The 20,759-nt window shown below is 57.2% G+C and overlaps 1 protein-coding gene across 6 annotated transcripts in view; it reads left to right on the plus strand.

The window, feature by feature from the left end:
- Positions 1–20,759, plus strand: part of WDR25 (WD repeat domain 25) — a 124,518-nt gene that overhangs the window by 75,542 nt on the left and 28,217 nt on the right. For all 6 annotated transcript variants that reach the window (XM_090271398.1, XM_090271399.1, XM_090271394.1 and 3 more), the window contains exons 3-4: positions 368–515; positions 10,439–10,569. In XM_090271398.1, coding sequence (XP_090127524.1) covers positions 368–515; positions 10,439–10,569 — 279 coding nt within the window. The remainder of the gene's footprint in view (positions 1–367; positions 516–10,438; positions 10,570–20,759) is intronic.

A 20,759-nucleotide genomic window follows, 5' to 3' on the forward strand; every position in this document is an offset into this window, starting at 1 on the left:
GGACCCGTGAAGGTCGCCTGGCCTAGGGCCCGGCCCACTACAGGGCTAAGAAAGTCCTGTCTTGGAGGACAGACGTCAGAGGTGCCGGCGAGGCTGGGCACACCGTGAATGTGGGTGGCTGAGCAGCAGAACACGGGACATGCTGTTTTCTTGTGGGCTCCCTGAACCCCAGAAAGTTTTTGGGAAAAGCTCCCCCTCAACTCACCAGCCCCAAGCCTTTACCTTTGTACAAGGAAATGTTTAACCTCTAGTTCTGGTTTCGATGGTGAAGCGAAGGGAATCTAAGTCCACTGCGAGCCCCTTCTCCCTGTACAGGGCCTGGGCCGAGCCCCGGTTTCTGATGTCTGGTGCTGTGCTTGCCTTGTAGGTGTGGAACGCCGTGGACTCGGGGAGGTGCCTGCAGACCTACGCCCCGCACAGCGAGGCCGTGCGGGCCGCCCGGTGGTCCCCCTGTGGTCAGCGCGTCCTCAGTGGGGGCTTCGACAGTGCCCTGCACCTCACGGACCTCGAAACAGGTGTGTTTCTCTGTGTTGTGACCCCGAGGCTCCCCTTCGGGTCACTGAGTCCGCTTTCTTCTAGGGACGCTGCTCTGAGGTCCACAGCAGTGTCAGGGCAGCGGGGGACGGGCCTCGGGGCGTTGCACTGACCTTCTCCATGGAGCGGGGGTGGGGTGGGGTGGGGGGGGCCCTGCCAGCTGTCCGGAGGACAAAGCCCCAGGTTCTCTCGGCCCCAGGCTGTGGGGCTGGATAAAGAGGTGGCTTCTTCATCAACTTCTGACATGTAATTAGTACCGAAATAGATTTGGCTTTATCACAGCGTCCTGGGGTCGGAATCAGTTTAGCATCCCTGTTAACTCCTTGCTGTTGAAAGGCTGCGAGGACTGACTCCGGCTCACAGGGTGGGTCACGAACACGCTCCGGGCTGAGGCCCGCGCTGAGAAGGCGCCGGCTGAGACGGGCCGTGCGGGCAGGTCCGGAGGGTCGCTTGGTGAGCGGGGCGAGGGGCCCTCGGCGGTGGAGCTGGGGTGGAGGAAGTGTCCGGCTCCCCCCCACGCTTCCCCCACGGCCTCCCCAGCTGTGGTAGCCCCCGGGGCCCTGCCCGCAGCTGGGGAGGCGAGGGCACTTTTGCACACACCCTGTCTGCGAGGAAGGGCACGCGCCGCCTGGTTCCCCTGTGGAAGGCCCGTTGCTTCAGCTCCTGCTGTGCGCAGGCCCCGTGCTGGGCCGCAGCGGTGCGCGTGGCGACTGTCCTTCGTCCCTTGTGGGGGTAGGGGTGGGGGTTTGGACCTCATTCTTGGGGAAGCTACGCAGCCCTTAGATGGGGCCTTCTGCAGAGGGGGTTGTGGTTTTTCTCATCCATCTCCTTGGCTAGTGGGGCGCTCCTGGAGGCTGGGGGCCTGTCCTCGTGGGCTGTGTGTCCTTAGCCTGGCCAGGGGGGTGGACGAGACCCACTGAGGCAGTCTAACCTGTCAGGGCCAACGGGGTTGCTGTGGGTGTGGTGCCCCCGTCTGTACCTCTTCCCTGCACCAACCCCCCGGCCGCCCTTGGCTGTGCCAGGTGCTCTCTTCGGCGGAGGTGGGGCCGGCTGCACAGCCCCATGGCCCTCAGCCTTCCTTGGCATCTCGTCCTTCCTCGTCGCTGAGTCTGATAGGCCTGCTTCCCCCTTGGCGACGCAGCTTTTTCATTTCAGTCTAATTGGAACTCCCGCCAGGAGACGGCCGTGCAGGGCGTCGTTCTCCCCAGGGCTCTGGGAATTAGTCACTCGACGCCCATTGTCGTTAATGGGAACGTGGCACCAAGACCATTTATCTGGGGCCTCAGTCAATACCGTTAAAAATCTGTGGATTCTGAAACGCCAATACCTGGCTTGAAATATGGAGGGCCAGCGACATTTTATCTCATTAATTTATAGTTCTGACGCGCCGTTGGCTTATGGAGCAACCATGAATCAACACTTAAATAAAACCCGCTCACATTATTTTTTATGCTCCTGTTTCAGCCTGTAATCTTCCTAACAAAACGTCTCGGTGCGTGCGGCTGAGGCAGCCCTGGGGAACGCTGGCCGAGTCCACCAGGGCCTGCGTTGTGAGTCGGCTGCCCTGGTACCAGATGGGCCAGTCTCCTCGAGATTCGGAGCTCGTTCTGTTCTAGGCGGCAAGGGTCTCTCACAGGGTCCTGCCCACCAGGCAGCCGCCCCAGCCTGGCTGCTAAGGCCTCCGAGGTAAAGGAGCTGATTCTCTCCCTGGCTGGGCAGGGCACCCTGTCCTTCCTGAGCCACGGTCAGCTCTCCCCCTGTGAGCCCTGCCCCTCCGAGTGACGGGCGCAGATGGCTGCCGATTCGGCCCTCCCACCTGCCCCAGCCAGGTGTCCTGTTCTGCAGCCGGGGGAGGGGCTGGCGGGCTTGCCGAGGGCACCTGCACATGCCTGGCTCATGGCCCCTTTCCCTCCTCTGCCACTGCCCCACGAGGCCCTTCTGATGGCGGGAGATGAGGACCTTACTCCTGCATGGTGTCCAGAGAGCCCCAGTGCTGGGCCATTTCCCCAAATGGGGCAGCTTTGGGGGCTCAGTTCCAAAAGCCCCCACGTTCTCCTGCGCTGGCGCTAGTGCAGCCCTCGCTCGCATGTGTGGATCGGAGACTGGGAGGAGGTCCCAGCTTCCCGTCCACATTCCGCCGCTCCGTGACAGCAAGGCCTGGCGGTGGAGTAGCAGCTTCCCCCGGTCGTGGGACGGCATGTGCCCCTCGTACGCGGTGGTGTCCTCTTCACTTGGGGCCCACTGCCTGCACCCTTGCTGCCCCCAGCCCCTGGCCGGCCCCTGCTGCCCTGGCTGTCCCTGTGTCTTGGTGGGGAGGGGTCATGGTGCATGGAGTGATTGGCCCACTGGGTCTGAACCTGTCAACGATCATTTCTCTTGTTTTTCCTGAAGGGTCTTCTGGTGCCTCCCCCCAGCTTTTGCTTCATGATTGGGGCCCCATCACAGACATGCTCTAAGGAAACAGGATGGCCGAGTGCTTACTGGGGCCAGGCCTGTGTCAAGTTGAAACGAGAAAACGGCTGTTAGACCCTTTGCTTACTAAACATTGAGTCTCCACGCTGACCCAGGAGGGGACCGTTTTATCACTGTCACATTGACCCAGGCGCTGGGAACACTGCTCGGGGCCACGCCACCAGTGACGATGCCACTCCAGCCCGGCGCCTGGCCTGCGGGAGTGGCAGGCTCTTGCCACGTCTGTTCTCCTGCGGAGGACGGCCAGTTTGCTCAGGCCGGCTCCCGGGGGGCCCCCTTGGCTCTGCCCTGGCAGCTGGCTCGCCACCTGCAGAGGGAGCATGGGGCTTCGGGACACAGGCGTGCCCAGATGGACCTTGACTGATTCCTCTGATTAAGTGACCGGCCGAAAGATGCTTCTCTGGCTCATCGACAGCCGCTGCCCCGGTGGGAGAAATGCCAGCCCTGCCGGTTTTAGAACGCATGGCACAGGAAGGGTGGGCAGGATCCAGATGCAAAGCCCGGTGAAGGAGCCAGGCTCACGGGCCTCGGGGGAGGGCGGCAGGAAAGGCTCCTCGCTGGGCGAAGCCTGTAGAGGGGGCCGTGAGCACCGTGGCTGAGTGCCCCCCAGTGCATCCCCAAGGGTCCCAGCGAGGCGTCCCCCCAGGTGCTCCTGGGGGCGGCACGTGTGCAGAACACCTCGTGGCGCGGGCCTGCTGTGTGCTCACTCCTTGAGTCCTGGGGGTTTGCTCGCTGCTTGATCGAGACCCAGAGGCTCCGCGGGGCTCGGTAGCCCGGCGGCGTCTGAGCGGCTGCCCGCCCTTTCGCCCTCCCTCCTGCCCACATGGGCGGGACCGGGACCACACAGGCTCCCCTGCCTTTACCCCCATCACTGTGGCCCCGCTTCTGAGCTCGTCCCTTCACTGGAGCCCTGTCCCAGCATCTTGTACGTGTGTCTGTTCTCCAAGGCTGCACCCTTTCAGGCCCGGACAGCCGTCTGCGTTCCCACGCACACGGTCTCTGTCTCTGAAGTGTCTACCATGTTCTCCCTCTTTCCACGCCGCTTTGCAGTGAGACTGACCCTAGTTGCGGGTATCAAGTCAGCTGTCGTTGAGCTCCAGTACAGCACCCTGCCAGCCCGGAGTCTGCACTCGGGATGGGCCCGGGGCGCTGTCTGCGTCTGCACAGAGGCCTGTCTGTGCTCTGCTGGCTAAGCTGGTGCCAGCCTGTGGCATCTTGTCCGTGGCTGTGAGTGCAGTGCAGACACTTCTTCTGGGGGCCATGGCGATGGGGTGGCAGCGTGGCACCCTTTGGAGGTAAGATGACCTCTGTGGACAGGGCGGGCTCAGCGGGGTGCAGAGTGCTGGGCTCGGTGTACAGATCCGGCCTCCTCCTGGCAGGAGCCTAAACACGGGCCTGGCACGTTTGGTTGTGGTAGGGGTCGGGTTCTGAGTCCCACGGAGCCGACCTAGGAAAAACCTTTGGGATAGACCTTGTTTGCAAGTTGAAAAGTTGTTTGTTTGTTTTTTAATTCTCACTTGGGGGTATATTCATTGATTTCAGAGCGAGAAGGGGGAGAGAGAGAGGCATTGATTGATCGTCTCCTGCTGTGCCCGACTGGGGATAGAACCCACAGCCTTTCCGTGTACAGGATGATGCTCTAACCAGCGGAGCCACCGGCCAGGGCTAGTTGAAAAGTTTTTTTTTTAATTTGGGAAATTCAGTCTTGTTCAGCAGATAAAGACCTGTGGCTCAGCTGGCTGGAAGGAAGTCGCCCGCAGCTCTCAGTGCTCCCTGCTCTCCCTGCTCTGCGGCTGATGCGCAGCTGCGTGTGGCCTGTCCGTAGTCCGGCGTTTGCCGTCCCTCCCACGTTAGTTCTCAGTCTCCCAGTGGCGGCGTGAGGTGAATTTTATTGTCCCGAGGTTGCGCATAGGGCCCCGTGGGCGTCAGTGGCTGCTGGCTGATCCGGAGGGAACACACAGGCCCGTTGGCCTCTCGCCCGGGCCCTTCCCAGGACTGCCTGCGGGCCGTCGTGGCCCTGTTTCTGATTCAGAGAGTTTGGTGGGAAAGTAGTGATCTCCTTTTCTCGTTAGCTTCCAGTCAGGATGGTTAAATTTACAGCTAGGTGAGTACTTCCCCGAGGATGGGCGCAGCGATGTTGATTCCAGCGACGTGAGTCGTATGCCGCCTAGCTGGGACACAGGCTCAGTTCCCATGAGCCTGCAGCACCTGCTTCCCCTTGTCAGCGTCGTCCACACATGGTTGCGAGCCTCCAGATGTGCACAGAGAGCAAAGGAGACGGGAAGGTCATGAGTCGCTTGCGGGCAGGCGTGACGGGGTTAGAGAGCTGGGCGCGGGCCGACGGGCGCAGCCTCTGTCCCAGCGTGGCCGGCTCGCGTGGCCCTGGGCGCACCTGCCCCCTGCGAGCTTCCGTTCTCCGAGCTGTGAAACAGGATATTCATACCGACACAGAGGGTTGTGGCAGGACACGCGCAAGCCCAGGCAGGCCCAGAGGCGACAGGCACAGTCTCCCCAAGAGGAGGGCCCGGGACCCCATTTAGCCTTTGCCTGAGCCAGGCTAGGGGTCAGATGTGCTGAGTGGAAGAGGAGGGCCCTCATGGGCCCGGAGCCCTGCATGTGGACAGGGCCCCCCAGGGCGGGCTTGCGGGGACGGGTGGCGTTGCCCCGGCCACATGTGGCCTCCGCTAGGCACCTCGCCGCCTCCACCTGAGAAAGGAAGAGGGACGACTCTGAGGGTGACCTGGCCAGCGTCAGCAGCTGCCTTCTCACGGCAGCGTTGGTGGTGGAAGCACTGGCAACAGCACTGACGTCAAGGGGACAGACTGAGTCCTGGCACTGTTTTTGCTTTACTGACGATTTGTAGTTTATTTGTGTCCCTCTGATTCCGGCAGTAGAAGGGATTTTCCCTAACTCCAGGAGGGTATGACAGTTCTTACACGGGTCGATTTCATTACAAGATCAATAAAGCCAGTGTTAGTGGATTAAATATTTTAAAACTCAATTTCCTATAAGCAGTGTACAGCAAGTAATAGAATTTTCTATAACGAACATGCACGCGAGCGAGCTGGTGTCAAGGTTAAAGGTTACGTAGCAGCTGACCACGGTGCGTGAAGTGGCCTTGCTGGGCGAGGGTGTGAGGGACAAGCTCTTGGGTTTATGAAAAGGTGCAGAGCGGAAGCGAGCCTGGCAGGAAAGGCCCTTGCCTCCAGCGTGGCTGGTGTTCCCGCTCCGGGCCGTTTCTGACACAGTCCCCCAGCCCTCATCTCCGTCTGTCTAACGGAACGTGAAGGCCAGCCCGCAGCAGCGCACTCCCAGCCTCACGAGAAAGAGCTCTGAGCCACGCGTCTCTCAAGGTTTCTGCTGTTTGCGACTTGCCTTTCTTGGCTTTAGCTTTTAATGCAACCCGGGATGAATCCAGTCATTCTGGGCTCAGTGTTTTCAAATGGGGACAGTTCCCTTTTGCTGTTTGCTGTGTGCCCTGCCTGGAGGAGTGCTGTATGTCCCTGGGGCGCGTTCAGAAGGGACAGTGCTGGGGGGCGCCCCGTCTGTGGGGCTCTCGGCCCTTCTGCCGATCCCCTGGCACCGCTGAGAACATGGGCCAGGGCAGCTCGCCGCCTCGAGGCCTCCGTACCGCGCTAAGGTACCCCTCAGCCCTTCCAATGAAGCATCTGGCAGCTTAGTAAAAACCCTGAAGTCTTCTCGTTCGGAATCATATTAACAAAGGAATATATTGAATAGTAAAGGCCTAGTTGTTATAAGTGGAAGTAGGGAAAAGATATGAACTCTAGCTTGTCTTCTAACTGGAAAGCGTTAGTACTCAAGTTGTCAATTCTCTCTGTCTCTGTAGGGGGTTGAAGAAGGAGATTATATTCAGGAGTACGTTTTCCTTAACGACAAAAGGTTCAATCATCATCTTTCAGGAGCTCGGCTTTCACTGCCCCTCCATTGTTTCCCCCATTGTTGGCAAGGCTGCACCACTGCACGCTTTGTAAAGCCGTGGCGACTTCACGGCCATTCCTGAGGTTAGCATATGTTATGTGTGCTCGTCCCAGAAGCGGAGAAGTTTTTCTCCAGGCAGAGTTTGCTTTTCCTTTTGGACATCGGGGTTGGCAGTGAGCTCCAAAGGAGCGAGAAGTCACAGTGGGCACAGTGGTCTCGTCAGGAGACAGGACGTGGCCCGCGGCGCCTTCTTGGTGGTGTGGGGGCTGCAGTAGCCTCTGTGAGCTCCTGTTCCCTCTGGGGGGCGTGATGGTGGGTCCTGTCCTCAGCCCCCAGGGGTGTCTGTAGCCCCCGGGCGGGACCCAGAGCCCGCGTCCTGAGGCCTGTGCTGCAGGAGTGAGGCCCACTCTGGATGCTCCATGGCGCTGCCCCGAGTCCTGGAAGGGTGAGTGGAGACCATAGCGGGCATCCGTCTGCTCCATCCTCCCAGGGACAGGGACTTGCTCTGGGGGCACGTCATGGCTGGTTCCTGACCACTCCCTTGGGTTCCAGATGAGTTTCAGGAAAGGAGAATAAGAATAAGCTTGAGGAATCCCAGGCTTCCAATATGATGAATACGCAGGGAGCTCTTTGTTGTTTACTTGAGAACGTTGCTTCTTGGTTGGCCCCATGACAGGGACGTAGCGCCCAGCCCCCCACAAGTCTGCTCACCTCCCTGGTGCCTTTCTTCTAGAAGAATTCTTTATTTTTAGAAAACATTATTACAACAATGCTAGTATGATTTCAAGTCATTACATGTTGGTGAATCTCTTCCAAGCCTTTGTCCACATCAATACTACTTAATGCTCTTGTAATTCAGAAACAAGCTTCAGACATTGTTCTTCTTGCTACAGAGTGCTGTTTCTGATTCCAGTTTTAAATGGCCTTTCAATATCCCACCAGGCAGAGAACTGTATTTGCCTTAACTTGGACAGCCAGGTGGTTGTTTCCAGCCCCTCACCATTATGGGGGGGGGTAGGATGTGACGTGGCCAGCTCTTGACAACATCCTGATGACACAGGACAACATGAACATCCTCATGCACTGCGTTTTATTGCAAAATATAATAGTTAAGGGGCCTGTTGAGCTTAAATAGGGGTAGAGTCTTCAGGTATAAAAATCAAGTATTGCCCTGGCAGGTGTGGTTCGGTGGACTGAGCACCGGCCTGTGGACCGAAAGATCACGGGTTCGGTTCCCAGTTGGGGCACAGGCCTGGGCTGTGCGCTGGGTCCCCAGTTGGGGGGTGTGAGAGAGGCAACCGATCAATGTATCTGTCGCACACGGATGTTTTTCTCCCTCTCTTTCTCCCTCCCTTCTCCTCTCTCTAAAACTAAATAAATACATTTTTTTCAAAAGAAGAAAAAAGGTCAAGTGTTTCCAAAATTTTCTCTGATGACAAGTGACTGCCAAGTGTGGGGCCCTGGAAGATATTAGGAAAAAGTCAACACACTTAGTCGTTCATTAAGGCAAAGGTGAGGCTTTAATGAAGAGCAAGGGAGCTGCGTTCCAGAGAATCTGTCCTGCGGAAAGGAACGCACTCCGTGAACGCAGACGTTTTAATTGTTTCCATCGTTCTCTGTAACTTCCGTCGCCAGCCGCGATGTGAACGTGTCCCCCATTAAAAACCCTGGCCTCTGCACCCTTACCTGGGAACGGCGTTCTTCCAACCTGCTTCGAAAACCCTCCAATGGGAACATCAGCAGATCTGGAATGGGGCTGCTAACAACCAGGCGCGCTGGCCTCCCCAGTGACGTGCGTGGAACCGCTCTGACGCCGCGCGCTGGAGAGGGCTCCGGGGCTGCGTGTTCACACGGTGCTCGCAGCCAGGCTGGGGCAGCTGGGGACACCCCCTTGCTGCCAAGGGGGAGCACCCGCGCCTCTGGGAGGCTCTTTGCGGCTCAGACAGACGTCGGTGAATTAACTGACGCTGTAACCAGGCTGCTTTCAAGTCACCGAGTCACGAAAAAGTTCCTTGAGTTTGAAAAAAAGGGAAGCATAGATCTTCTTGCTCTCACTAAAAATACAGTATCAGAACTTATTAACGGTTCTGTTTTTGGTATTTCTGGTAATGTTCACATATATTGGTACAAAGCACGCTGTATCACTCGTAGGCCTACATGTGCCGACGCGGTTAGCCTGGGGCTCCCACCGACGGGCTGTGCTGCCGGACTGTGCGGGGACACGGGCCAGGCCGGGGCTGGGGGCGGTTGGCAAGGGCTTCTGCTGGAACCCTCAGGAGTGCGGTCAGTGGCTTTCCTGTCTGTGCCTGGTGATTTGGTGGGACATGTCACTAAGTGTGTGGGTCCTGAGCTCACAGCAGGACACCCTTCAAGAAGTGCCTTCTCCAGGGAAAGGGCAAATGTGCTTCCCGGTTTCCTATAAGAGGAAGTGACGCGGGAGATCCTGGTGTTCTTGGCCACCAGTTTCTTGTGTCCCTACTTGCCCACTGCCTCAGTCCAGTGGGGGGATATCCATGGGCCAGCGGCAGTGAAGGTGTCCCCCGTGGGCGAGGGAGCCCTTGTAGGCATCTCAGCAGGATGCCGCCGTCACGCTCTGGCTGGCAAGGTGTGCAGCAACACCACACCTGGCGTGTGCGCAGGGACATGGGCCGATGGCCTGGACCCTGGGGACATGCACAAGGGCAGCCCTCAGACTCTCAGCCGTGAGCATGGCTCCTCTTGCCAGCCCAGTTTCTTGCTGCTCTTTCAGGAGGTTGAATTGGCCACGCGAGGGCTACAGCCAGTGCCGTGGTGCGAGGTGGACAGAGGAGCGACGGCTGGGAGCCCAGCTGACCAGCGCAGGGCGCAGAGCCTGATGGCCGGGCGTTCTCCACCCCGTGTGTCCATGTGGGCACACAGATATTTGTGCAGTGCACACACGGGCTCGACAGCAGCCGCAGGACAGTTATGTGAGGATAAGGACCGACATCTGTCACCCGGGTATCACACCACTCCCACTGTCAGGCTCGGCACCAAACCGTTGTGGGTGAGGCTAAGGGTGTGCTTGTAAGGTGGCTGATCCTAACAAGGATCACTGTGGCGCACCCTGCTTTTCGTCAGACCTGCAGACCCCCAGGTGCAGACTCTCCTGTGTGGGCAGCTTTGGAGGGGCTCCGTAATCTCCCTGAGGGCTGTACCTTTTCAGCTGTAAAACGGGATTGGAGTGGTTTAAATGGGTTGATGAACGTCAGTGTCTCCGAGCACATTGAAGAGGGCATTCGGGGATCCAGCCACGTGGTCAGCCCTGGGGAGGGGGTTCAGCGAATCAGGGTGGGGGGCAGAGAGCGGGGCCACCGTTCCCACTGCCACTGTGGTGTTTCCAGAAGGTCTCTGTTGGCCACCAGGGGCCCAGGTGGGCTGTGTTGACCTGTAACCCCATTTCAGGTGGCATCTGTGTTTTAAGGTATTTATCTTGTGACCTGAGTATTTTCTGTCTTCTCTTTTTGTGTTGTAGGAACCCAGATATTCAGTGGTCAAAGTAACTTCAGAGTCACTACCTTGAAGTTTCATCCGAAAGACCACAGTCTTTTTGTGTGTGGGGGCTTCAGTCCTGAAATCAAAGCCTGGGACGTCAGGACTGGCAAGGTAACCCCGGCATCCTCGCTTGGCCTGTCCACGGAGAGCTTGCCTTGATGATTTGAGTGATTGAGACGCAGGTCAGCTTCTCCATTGAGGGTGCTTCAGATAGAATAATTACCACTTACTATTTAATCGGTGCTAAGCATGATTTTTAGCTCTTTTGAAAAACACTTTTGAGGTGTGGGGCTAGTAAAGCCTTGTAGGCGCAATTCTGTACAGCCCATTACCAGCAGTGTTTATTGAGCAACTACTGTGTGCAGATGCTTCCAGGTGATGTAAAATGAATCAACCTTGGGTTACTCAAGGGAATTATGTGTGGATACAGATGACAGGTGCAGGGAAGGTGTGTGTGTGTGTGTGTGTGTGTGTGTGTGTGTGTGTGTGTGTGTGTGTGTGTCAGGTGAGCGAGAGCGGGAGGGAGGGAGGGGCCGGCATGCAGAGGGGCTGTGAAAGGCTTCTTGGAGAAGATCGTGTTCCTCTGGGGCCTGAAGGCTGGTTCCCATTAGTCCCAGGGGGACGGGAGCTCCACTCCTGCCCTTTTCACAGCCTGCCGCTCCTGCCGCCCGTACCGGCTAACAGATGGCTGCTTCATCCCTTCTTGCTGGTCAGGCCAGAACCATCAGAATCACCCCTGTCTCTGCTCTTTCTGTCACCCCCAAACCCAGCCCACAGGGAAATCCTGCCCTTCATCAGGCTGAAGCAGCTCCTGCCTCCTGGCTGGTGTAACTGCAGTGGTTTCCATCTGATGTCTTTTGCCCGCCTTGCCCCTTACAGTTTGCTCTCAACAACACATGGAGGCCGGAGTGGTCTGTTACAGCGTGAGGCAGAGTCCCTCAGGCCCCCGTCTCCCTCACAGTGAAAGGCAGTGGCCCACCAGGCCCCCGTGGTCTTCTCTGGCCTCCTGGCCTTCCCTAGACCCCCCAGCACATTCCTGCCTCAGGGCCTTTGCACCTACTGCTGCTGCTGCCTAAAATGTCCTTCTCCCAGGATTCTGCCAGCAGCTCATGCCCTGCCTCCCACGGGGTTCCACTCAGGTGCACCTCCACAGAAGGCCCTCCCTCCTTTGCCACCTCACCTCCCTCCGTGGCGTGTATCACCCTGAGGGACTGTGGGTTTTACACATCCACACGTTTGTCCGTCTCCCTCCGCTTGAGTGTGAGACCCTCCAGGGCAGCGATTCCTGTCTGTGCTGTTTGTTGCTGACTTCTGGCGTCTAGAGCAGTGCCTGGCGTATGGCGGGCACCCAGCAAAGCTCGGCTGGCTCAGCGAGTGCCCGAGGGAGGAAGGCGGTCTCGCCCAGAGTGCGGTACAGGAGGTGGCCGTGTGAAAGGAGGGCAGGGACGGGGCTGGCTCACCCCGGCTGGGACGGGCCCGTGCAGGGGGCTGTCCGTGCCACAGGCCCTGGTCTGGATTAGCCAAGGGGAGCCATCAGTGTGAGGAGGGGGTGCTGGGATATGACTGAGGAGGGGTTCACGGAGCGGGGAGGAGGAAGAGCCACAGCTGACCGTCTCGGGTTGGATGAGGTTGGGGCCCTGTTTGCAAGCTCTGAGAAGTGCCGTCCTGGTCTGAAGGAGGCACACAGCCCCTCGAGTCCTGCAGGGTAGTTCATAATAAAACACGTGTTGAACTTGACTTTAAAAGAAGGTACAGAATGTCAGAGCGTGCCCTCCTCCATTTGGGGTTCAGTGAAGGCTGTCCCCAACAGGGCCGGCCCCCAGCAGACCTGCACAAAGCAGAGGCCGGTTCATGTGGCTGCAGTGGGGGGGGGCTAACACAGCACCTCCCAGGCCAGGTTTTATTATTTTTTTAAAGTATATTTTATTGATTATGCTATTATAGTTGTCCCAACGTTTTTCCCCTTTGCTCCCCTCTGCCCAGTACCCCTCCTTCCCCCAGCAATCCCAAGCCCCCTTAGTTCATGTCCATGGGTCGTGCATATAAGTTCTTTAAACTCACCTTTTCCTATATTATTCTTAACTTCTCCCTATTTTGTACCAAACAATTAAGCTTCTTAGTCCCTGCACCATTTCCCCATTTCTCCCCCTCCCCCCTCCCAGCTGATAACCCTCCAAATGACCCCATACCTATGATTCTGTTCCTGTTCTGGTTTGCTTGGTTGGATTTTGTTTTTATTTTTTTAGATTCAGTTGTTGATGGTTGTGAGTTTATTGTCATTTTAGTGTTCATAATTTTGATCTTCTTTTTCTAAAGTAAGTCCCATTGACATTTTATGTAATAATGGCTTGGTGATGATGAAGTCCTTTAGCTTCACCTTGTCTGGGAAGCACTTCATCTGCCCTTCCATTCCAAATGATGGCTTTGCTGGATAGAGTAATCTTGGTTATAGGTCCTTACTTTTCATCACATTGAATACTTCTTGCCAGTCCTTTCTTGCCTACAAAGTATCTTTTGAGAAATCAGCTGATAGTCTGATAGGCACTGCTTTGTAAGTAAGTCTCTGCTTTTCTCTTGCTGCTTTTAGGATTCTCTCTTTATCTTTCACCTTTGGCATTTTAATCATGATGTGTCTTGGTGTGGTCCCCTCTGGGTCCAGCTCGCCTGGGACTCTCCGTGCTTCCTGGACTTGTATGTCTATATTGTTCGCCGAATTTGGGAAGTTTTCCTCCATTATTTTTTCACATACGTTTTCAGTTTCTTGCTTTTCCTTTTCTCCTTCTGGCACCCCCATGATTTAGATGTTGGCGTGTTTAAAGTTGTTCCAGAGGTTTCCAAGCCTCTCCTCATTTTTTTCAATTCTTGTTTCCTCATTCTGCACTGGTTGACTGTTGTTTTCTTCCTTATGTTCCAAATCATTGATTTGAACCCTGGTTTCCTTCCCTTCACCATTGGTTTTGTGTGGGTTTTCCTTTGTTTCACTTAGCATAGCCTCGCCTCTTCTCTTATGGGTTTGCCATACTCATGCATATTTGTCAAGCCTGTGAGCATCTTTATCACCAGTGTTTTGAACTCTGCATCTGTTACATTGACTGTCTCCTCATCTGTGAGGTTGGCTATCTCCTCATTGCTTAGTTCTCCCACTAGAACCTTGATCTGTTCCCCATTTTGGGCCATACTTCTCTGTCTCCTCATTCTGACAGGCTCCTATGTTTGTCTGCCTCTGTGTCTTAGGTAGAGCTGTCGCACCTGTTACATTGTAAGGGGCAGAGCCTTAGGGATTCATCAGTACAGGGCGACCTGTTTCACCACGTTGTGGCGCTGTATGTGGGGGAGGGGTCCGAGAGGGAACAATGCCACCTGCCCAGCACTTGCCTCTTTTCCAGGCACCTCTCCCAATTCCGTATGGGACTGGTGCCCCTCTAGCTGCTGCCCTGGCCATCGTTCCCAGAGTGGGTGGGTCTGTGGATGTTCTAGGACCGTGGGGTCCCTTTAAACAAGTGGACTCTGCTGAGGGACCAGCAGTTTCTGCCTCTGCCCCAACCCCCACTGGTCTGCACAGTCAGAAGCAATGAGGCTTGATTTTCCCTGGCGCTGGGACCGTGAGCTGCGTGGTCTGGTGAGGAGCTGGGAGCGCTCCCCAGGTGTCCCTCCTGACATTTAAAAAGGTGTGGCTGCGCTTTCTGCTGGCCTGCTGCAGCTGCTGCCGCCGCCACCACACCGTGTCCTCTCCGCCCCTCCTACCTGTCTGGGTGAGTGTTTCTTCTTTATATCTTTGTTTGCTGGACTTCCATGCAGCTCGATTTTCTGGGACTTCGGGTTGTCTATAATTTTGAGGCAGTTGTGTTCCTTCTCAGCTGTGGAGGAAGACGCAGCGTGTCTGTCTAGGCGTCCATCTTGGCTGGAAGTCCCCCGGCCAGATCTGACAGACGTGTTGGTGCTGCCGACCAGCCTCTGCAGCAGGCGCCTCCCCCAGGGAAGGGGCTGCGGGTGTGGTGACGGGGGCAGGAGACAGGCAGTTTCTTTAAAGGGAGCGGGGCGCCTTAGCCATGGACGTCTTGCTGACAGCGCTTCACAAGCGGGGGAGCTGGAGCGCAGCGTGCTCTTTGAAGGAAGTCCCGCAGGAGCCCCCTGGGCCTGGGCAGCAGGTCCCTGCTCTGCAGTCCGGGCGCTCAGCCCGCTCCTGCCGAGGGCCTGCCGGCACGCAGGCCACGGAGTGGGCAGCCGCTCCCACCGCCAAGGGGTCTGAGCTCTTCTTCCACAGACTCCTAAATGGGATCGAGATAAGGTCAATGGAAAAGAAACAGTTTCTTTAAAAATAAGCCACAACACTTTCTTATAAAAAACAAAGAAACTCTTTTTACAAAAGTATTTGGAAAAGAGAGAAAAATGACCCACAAAGAAGTGGGCACAGTGGAATTTTAGGAAAGTACTAGAACACTTACATTTGGGATATACTTACGCGATTAATAGAAAGTCCCTGGCGAGGGCTGTGTGAGTCAGACTCTCTTAGTCAGGCGACCTCCTGACTCCCCAGGCCCTGCCGAGAGGACCTGTCCCTTAAAGGTGCAGGTCCTGCCTTTCAGCCTCAAAGACCGAACGTGCAGGACCTGGTTTTCTCCGGGGCGGAGCCAGCCGGCGCCTCTGCAGGTGCTGGGGAGGAGCGACCCGAAGCAGGTGCTGCCGCGGCGCGCCTGGCGCGTGGCACGTTGCTCCCCAGCTGGTAATGTGGGTGGCGGGACCCGTGCGAGATTTGTTTTTACCTCCTTCTTACCAGTCTGGCACCCGTACTCCGCCCTGACCCGCGGGGTCACAGGGCCTTGTTCATGGGCATCAGCCAGCCTTGGGGACAACGCCTTCTTGTTCGGTTGTTTCCTCTGACAAGTGTGGTGAGCGCCTCCTCTGGACTCAGCAGGAGGACCGGAGAGGGAGAAGCCTGCCCTGGCCCCCCTCCCTGCTCCCGGGCACCCACCTGCGGGGCTCCAGGCTGAGCCTGCTGGGTGCTGTCCCGGATGCTGAACGCCACAGCCCTCACTGGCCAGCGCAGGACCTGGCCACTTCCTTGGCTTTTTCTGAGTGTCGTCAGGGACAACTGGAAACTAATCGCAGGTAGAAGCAGGAGGGACGCAGACCACAGCTCAAAATCAAGAGACACCCCCTCTTAAAGGCAACAGAGAGGCCCGTTCTGTTGTTAGAGAACATACAAAAAGGAGAAGGGGATAAAGGGGTGTGGGCGAAGGGGCGGAGGGGCAAGCCAGAGGTAAACTGGCAACTTCTGGCTGTTTCCTGTCCTTGTTCTTCCCCGGGGTTGGGGGGGAGAAGGGGGCGGGGATTATAAAAAAACACTCCGCGGTCTTGTTTTATACCTAATTTTGTATTTTGCTTTTCTCAGAGCATGGTAAGGGCTTTCCGTGTTATCTCACACTGCTCAGGGGTTTCGGGGCCCCCCTGGCCTCCGCGTGCCCGGCTGGGCGGCTGCTCGCTGTAGCCCTGGCCCCCAGAGCAGCACCGGCCGTGAGCAGGCGCGCGGGACGTGTGGATCGAATGGGTCAGCTCCAGGCGGGTGAGCTGATTAAGCAGTTTCCCCAGGCTGGACGTTTGTGGTACCCTTCTCCCCCTCTTTGCCGTTCAGAAGTAGTAGGTGTGAGGGTGGAGGGCAGGGGTCAGCAAACAGCAGCTGGGGCTAGAGCTGGCCGACCCCCTGTTCTTAGAAACGAAGTTGTGTTGGGACACGGCCTCACTCATTCATTTGTGGATTGCCTGTGGCTGCTTTCACACCACAGTGACAGGGCAGAGGAGTCGCAGCTGAGACCACACGGCCTGCAAAGCCAGAAACATTTACCGCCGAGCAGACCTGGCTGCGACATCGTCACCCTGTCGATTGTCGGGACTAACTGCCCTGACAAGGCGGGTGTCCCCGTGCCTCCCCTACTGTGGGCGTCCCTGCAGAGAACGCCTCTCCTGGAGACCTGCTGTCCTGTGAGCGGCGTCTGAGGCGTTTCTGTCCCGCTGTGGCCGCCAGACAGCCGTCCCAGGGCCCGTCGCTGTACCCGTCCCTCCGTGAGACACGTGTTCTGTGCAGAGTGTTTCCCACATCGGGGGTTTCTTTCCTGAAGCTCCGGTCCCAGACTCAGTTGCTGGGTCGGAGTGAGTCAGCATTCTGAAGGGGTCCTGGGTGGGTGCTCCCACGCCTGGAACAGGAGCGCGTGGCGGGGGCCTCAGACAGCCGAGGCTGCCGAGTTGCTGGAACGCAAAACTTTTAAGATACTTTCCGGTCCTGCAGGGGTGTGATTCCTTAAGCTTAGCCAAGTGATGAGGGCTGGGACTCTGGACTTCTCCGGTTCAGCCCAGTTTATTCCAGCGCCGGGCTGCCGGGCTCCCCTTGCTTCTCTCTGGGACAGTCTCTCTCTGCCTCCGCACGTCCCTCGTTCCTGCAGAGGGCCTGACCTCGCTCCAGCAGGGCGGCAGGGTGAGCGCTGCCTGAGCCAGCCGCCCTGCTCCCCGGGGCTGGCTCGGCTCTGCCCCTGCAGGAGCTCTGACTTCTCCCTGAACAGGGGTGTGGACCGGAGCCCCCGATGTCTGTGGCCTGAACCTCCTGTCCCTGTGGGGGCCTCTCTCTCCAGCAGCCCCTCCTGGCCTGGGCTTCAGGGACCTGGGCTCACGTTCTCCCCCTACCCCTTGAAGTGGAAGCATGAACTGGGGGGCGGGGCAGCTCTCGAGGGCCACCAGCACTGCGGGGAATGCTTGAGGTAGCTAATTTAATGTTCGCTTTAAGATGACCATGCAGCTGGAGCCAAGTGAGGATAGGAAATGGATCAAATTTGTAGAAAAACTACAGAGGTTTAAAAACCACCCTTTCTGCAAGACTAAGTTATGGAACCCCAACCTCAGTAAGCGTCCCGCAGTTGAGAGGCCCAGACCCTGGAAACTGGAGCAGCTCTGGAAAATCTAGGGCACGTGGCCCTGGGCCGGGCGCTCGGCCTCTGCCCCAGTTCCTGCTCCCTGCTGGGGGGTGGCTGGCAGGGAGTCTTCCCGTGCCCGGCCCCCCTGCTCCCGGGAAGAGTGGCTGGTGCCCTCAGCGCCGGTGGCTCCAGAGCCCAGCCCCACCGCTCTGGTGTGAAGTCTCGGGGTGAAACCATCGCTGACAGGCCAGCTCACTTTTGATCCCATGTTGGTTTGACATGAATCATCAATACCTCCTGCTTGTTCAACATCGTTCCCTCCCTCCCTCGCTCCTTTCCATCTTGACTTCCAGATCTTGAGTTAGTTTCTTGACCTCCTTCTGGATCATGTCCCCGACCCCCCGCAGGTATGTCCTGACGTGCAGGTGATGGTGGGGAGACCGCTGGCGTGCCCTCATCTCAGCGCCTTGTCTTCACCGTCCCTGGAGGTGGATTCCCAGCAGGGATTTGCCTCCTCTGCTGCTGTACCCCCAGGGTGTACCAAAGGGCGGGGGTTGGGGGGCTGTGGCATGAATGACTGACAGCCCTAATCAAGAGCGATTTCTAAAATCCCAAGCAATGGATGCACCCAGTAGAAGCAGAACATGAGTCAGCACATAGGAGGGGGGCCCCCCAAAAGCCCAGAATTATCTTCTGGAAGGTGGGCCCCTTGTAGGACAGGCTTCCCCCGCTAGGTGGGTGTTCTAGGAACCCATCTGCATCAGTGCACCAGCTGGCGTTGTTGTGAGAGGCTGCGTTCAATTTCAGTGACCTTTTTTGAAGACTCTTCCAGCGCATTTACCCATTTCATGATGGGTGCTCTGCGAGCGCACCTGCCCACACTGCACTGATACTCAGCAGTTTTTGACCAAAATGGCATAAACCCCGTGGCCCACCCTCCCTACTCACCCGATCTCACCCAAGTGACTTTTTTGTTGTTTCCCCGGATGAAAAAAGTCCTCAAAGGGAAACGTTTAGCCGACATGGAAGAGGTGAGACAAAACGGCAGAAGCCCTAAAAGGCATCAAAGTCGATGAGTTCAAAACCCGTGGTGAGCAGCGGGAAAGACATCCTCGACAGGGGAGTTGCACCAGATGGAGATGCGTTGAAGGCAACGGAGTTTAAACGAGTCAATACACAATTTTTAATAAACTCTGTTTTTTGCCCTCCCCCACATTCACGTGCCATCCCGCACCAGGTGCTGAGCGGCAGTGAGGCGGGCTGTGACCTGGATACTGGCCTTGGCGCAGTGGTCAGAAGCACCCCGGGGTGCTGGCCCCACATCTGTAGGCTACTCCGGCCTCAGAGGTTTGGAAACCTCTCGGGCGATTCTGTTGTAGGGACGGGGCCGCGAACCACAGCGCTCGGCCCCGGCCCGGGGCTTCGGGAGACTTCTGCCCGTGCGGCTGAGGCGCCCTGGCACGTGCCTTCCTGACCCGCGGGCTGTCTGGGAGACTCGGTGCCTTCGCTCCCGGCCCTCAGCGCCATCCGTTTTCGTGGCACTGCAGGCAGGTTGCTTATTCGCCCTAATGAGGTTTTGATTACTTTCCATTTGTCTCTTTCATCGGCTTTATATTAAAAAGCCTTTTTATTTGGACTCTTTGTACTTTCTGCTGTTCTAAGTTTTGCCTCCAACCAAACTTTTTATGCAGATGAGAGTAGGAGACCAAGGGAGGCCGAGAGGTGGGGGCGGGCGCCCTGCGACCTCAGGCGGCTCCTTGTCTTTCCTGGGTGCCCATGGTCGGCTTGCCCATGGTGCTAGCTGGGTGCTCCTGGGTCCCTGCGAGCAGTCAGTACTGGGTGAGGTGGCACGTCCCAGCATGTGCCACCTGCCAGGCTCTGTTCTTTTTTTTAAAAAAAAAAGATTTTATTTATTTAGTTTTAGAGGGGAAGGGAGGGAGAAAGAGAAAGAAACATCAATGTGTGGTTACCTCTTGTGTGCCCCCAACTGGGGACCTGGCCCGCAACCCAGGCCTGTGCACTGACTGGGAATCGAACCGGTGACCCTTTGGTTTGCAGGCCAGCGTTCAGTCCACTGAGCCACACCAGCCAGGGCAGGCTCTGTTCTGAGCACTGCACATGTAGCTCATTTGCTGCAAGGCAGTGCCGGCAGGTGTGCCAGGCCCTCCCATCACCCCATTCCACTGACGGGGTGCCGAGGTTCAGAAAGGTCCTAGCAGCTAGCACACGGCCAGTGGATAGCGGGGTAAGACCGTGAACTGAGTGGCTGGCCTCCCACGCCCTTGTGGCCCACACTGTGGGTGAAGCTCTGGTCCTGGGTGTGAAGAGGCGTTGGCAGTGAGTGCCGGGTTTTGTTCTTGGGGAGGCCTGCACGGGGCAGCCCTTGAGTCCAGGTATTCACTCAACCCTGCAGCGTGCAGCTCAGCACCTCGCGTCTGGGACCCAGCTGGAGGCAGATGTGGGGCCCTACAGCCGCAGGTCTGAGCCCAAGACCCCAGCACCTGTGTGAGGGCCTCTCTGCGCCCCCGGCGAGGAACCAGCTCCGAAAGCTCCAGTCCTCTGCGCAGCGGTGTGGGGCTTGGGTGTGAACCCAGGTAGTTTTCTATATTAGCCCTCTCCTGGTCGCAGGAGGACGACACTTGGCATTCACTGACATCCCAAGTGTTTCCTGAGCCCCCTTGGCCACCAGGCATGGTCCCAGGGCACGGGCGACAGAACCCAGCCTGGGCAGCCTTGCCCTGCAGGGGCTCAGCCTGTAAGGGGCTGCAAGCCTTGCTGGGAACGCGTACTCCTTTGCTGTCTGACAGCCGTCCCCCAGCCGCCCTCCCCCGGGCTGGGAGTCGGGGTGTCTCCTGGGTAGGTGGGGGAGGGGGTTCGACCTCCCGCCCAGCCCCGCTGCAAGCAGCTGATGTTTAAAGCCGGCTGGGGGGCTCAGCTCAGTGTGGACTGCAGGGGACCCGCGGCCCTCGGGGCTGGGCCCAAGTCTTGCTTTGATACCCCGCTGGGTAACTCGCGCTCTTCCAAGGTCAGCGGGGCATATCCGAAACTAAAGCAGCCTCTGGGCCCGTAACGATTATACAGACGCAAACCTTATATAGGGCTAATCGGACTCCTTTATCCTGCACTGCCTTGAAAATAAGCTGTTACACTAAAACCTCCCCTTGAGATTCAAAAAAAATTAATGTTCTTATTGAAATTGACTTACATTTTTACCTGGAAACTTATTTCACTTTGCCATAACTAATAGTATTGAAAAGATCCCGGGTTTGATGCCCTAGTTGTTTTTTGTCTTCAAATACTTACTGGATTTTTGGGTAACGGCCTTGCCGAAATGTAATGCACAAAACATACAATGCGCTCGTTTGAAGTGTGCCGTCTGTTGGTTTTCAGTGTATCTGG

This window comes from Furipterus horrens, unplaced genomic scaffold (assembly GCF_987537825.1).
Source record: "Furipterus horrens unplaced genomic scaffold, mFurHor1.1.pri manual_scaffold_3, whole genome shotgun sequence".
Classification (NCBI taxonomy): Eukaryota; Metazoa; Chordata; class Mammalia; order Chiroptera; family Furipteridae; genus Furipterus; species Furipterus horrens.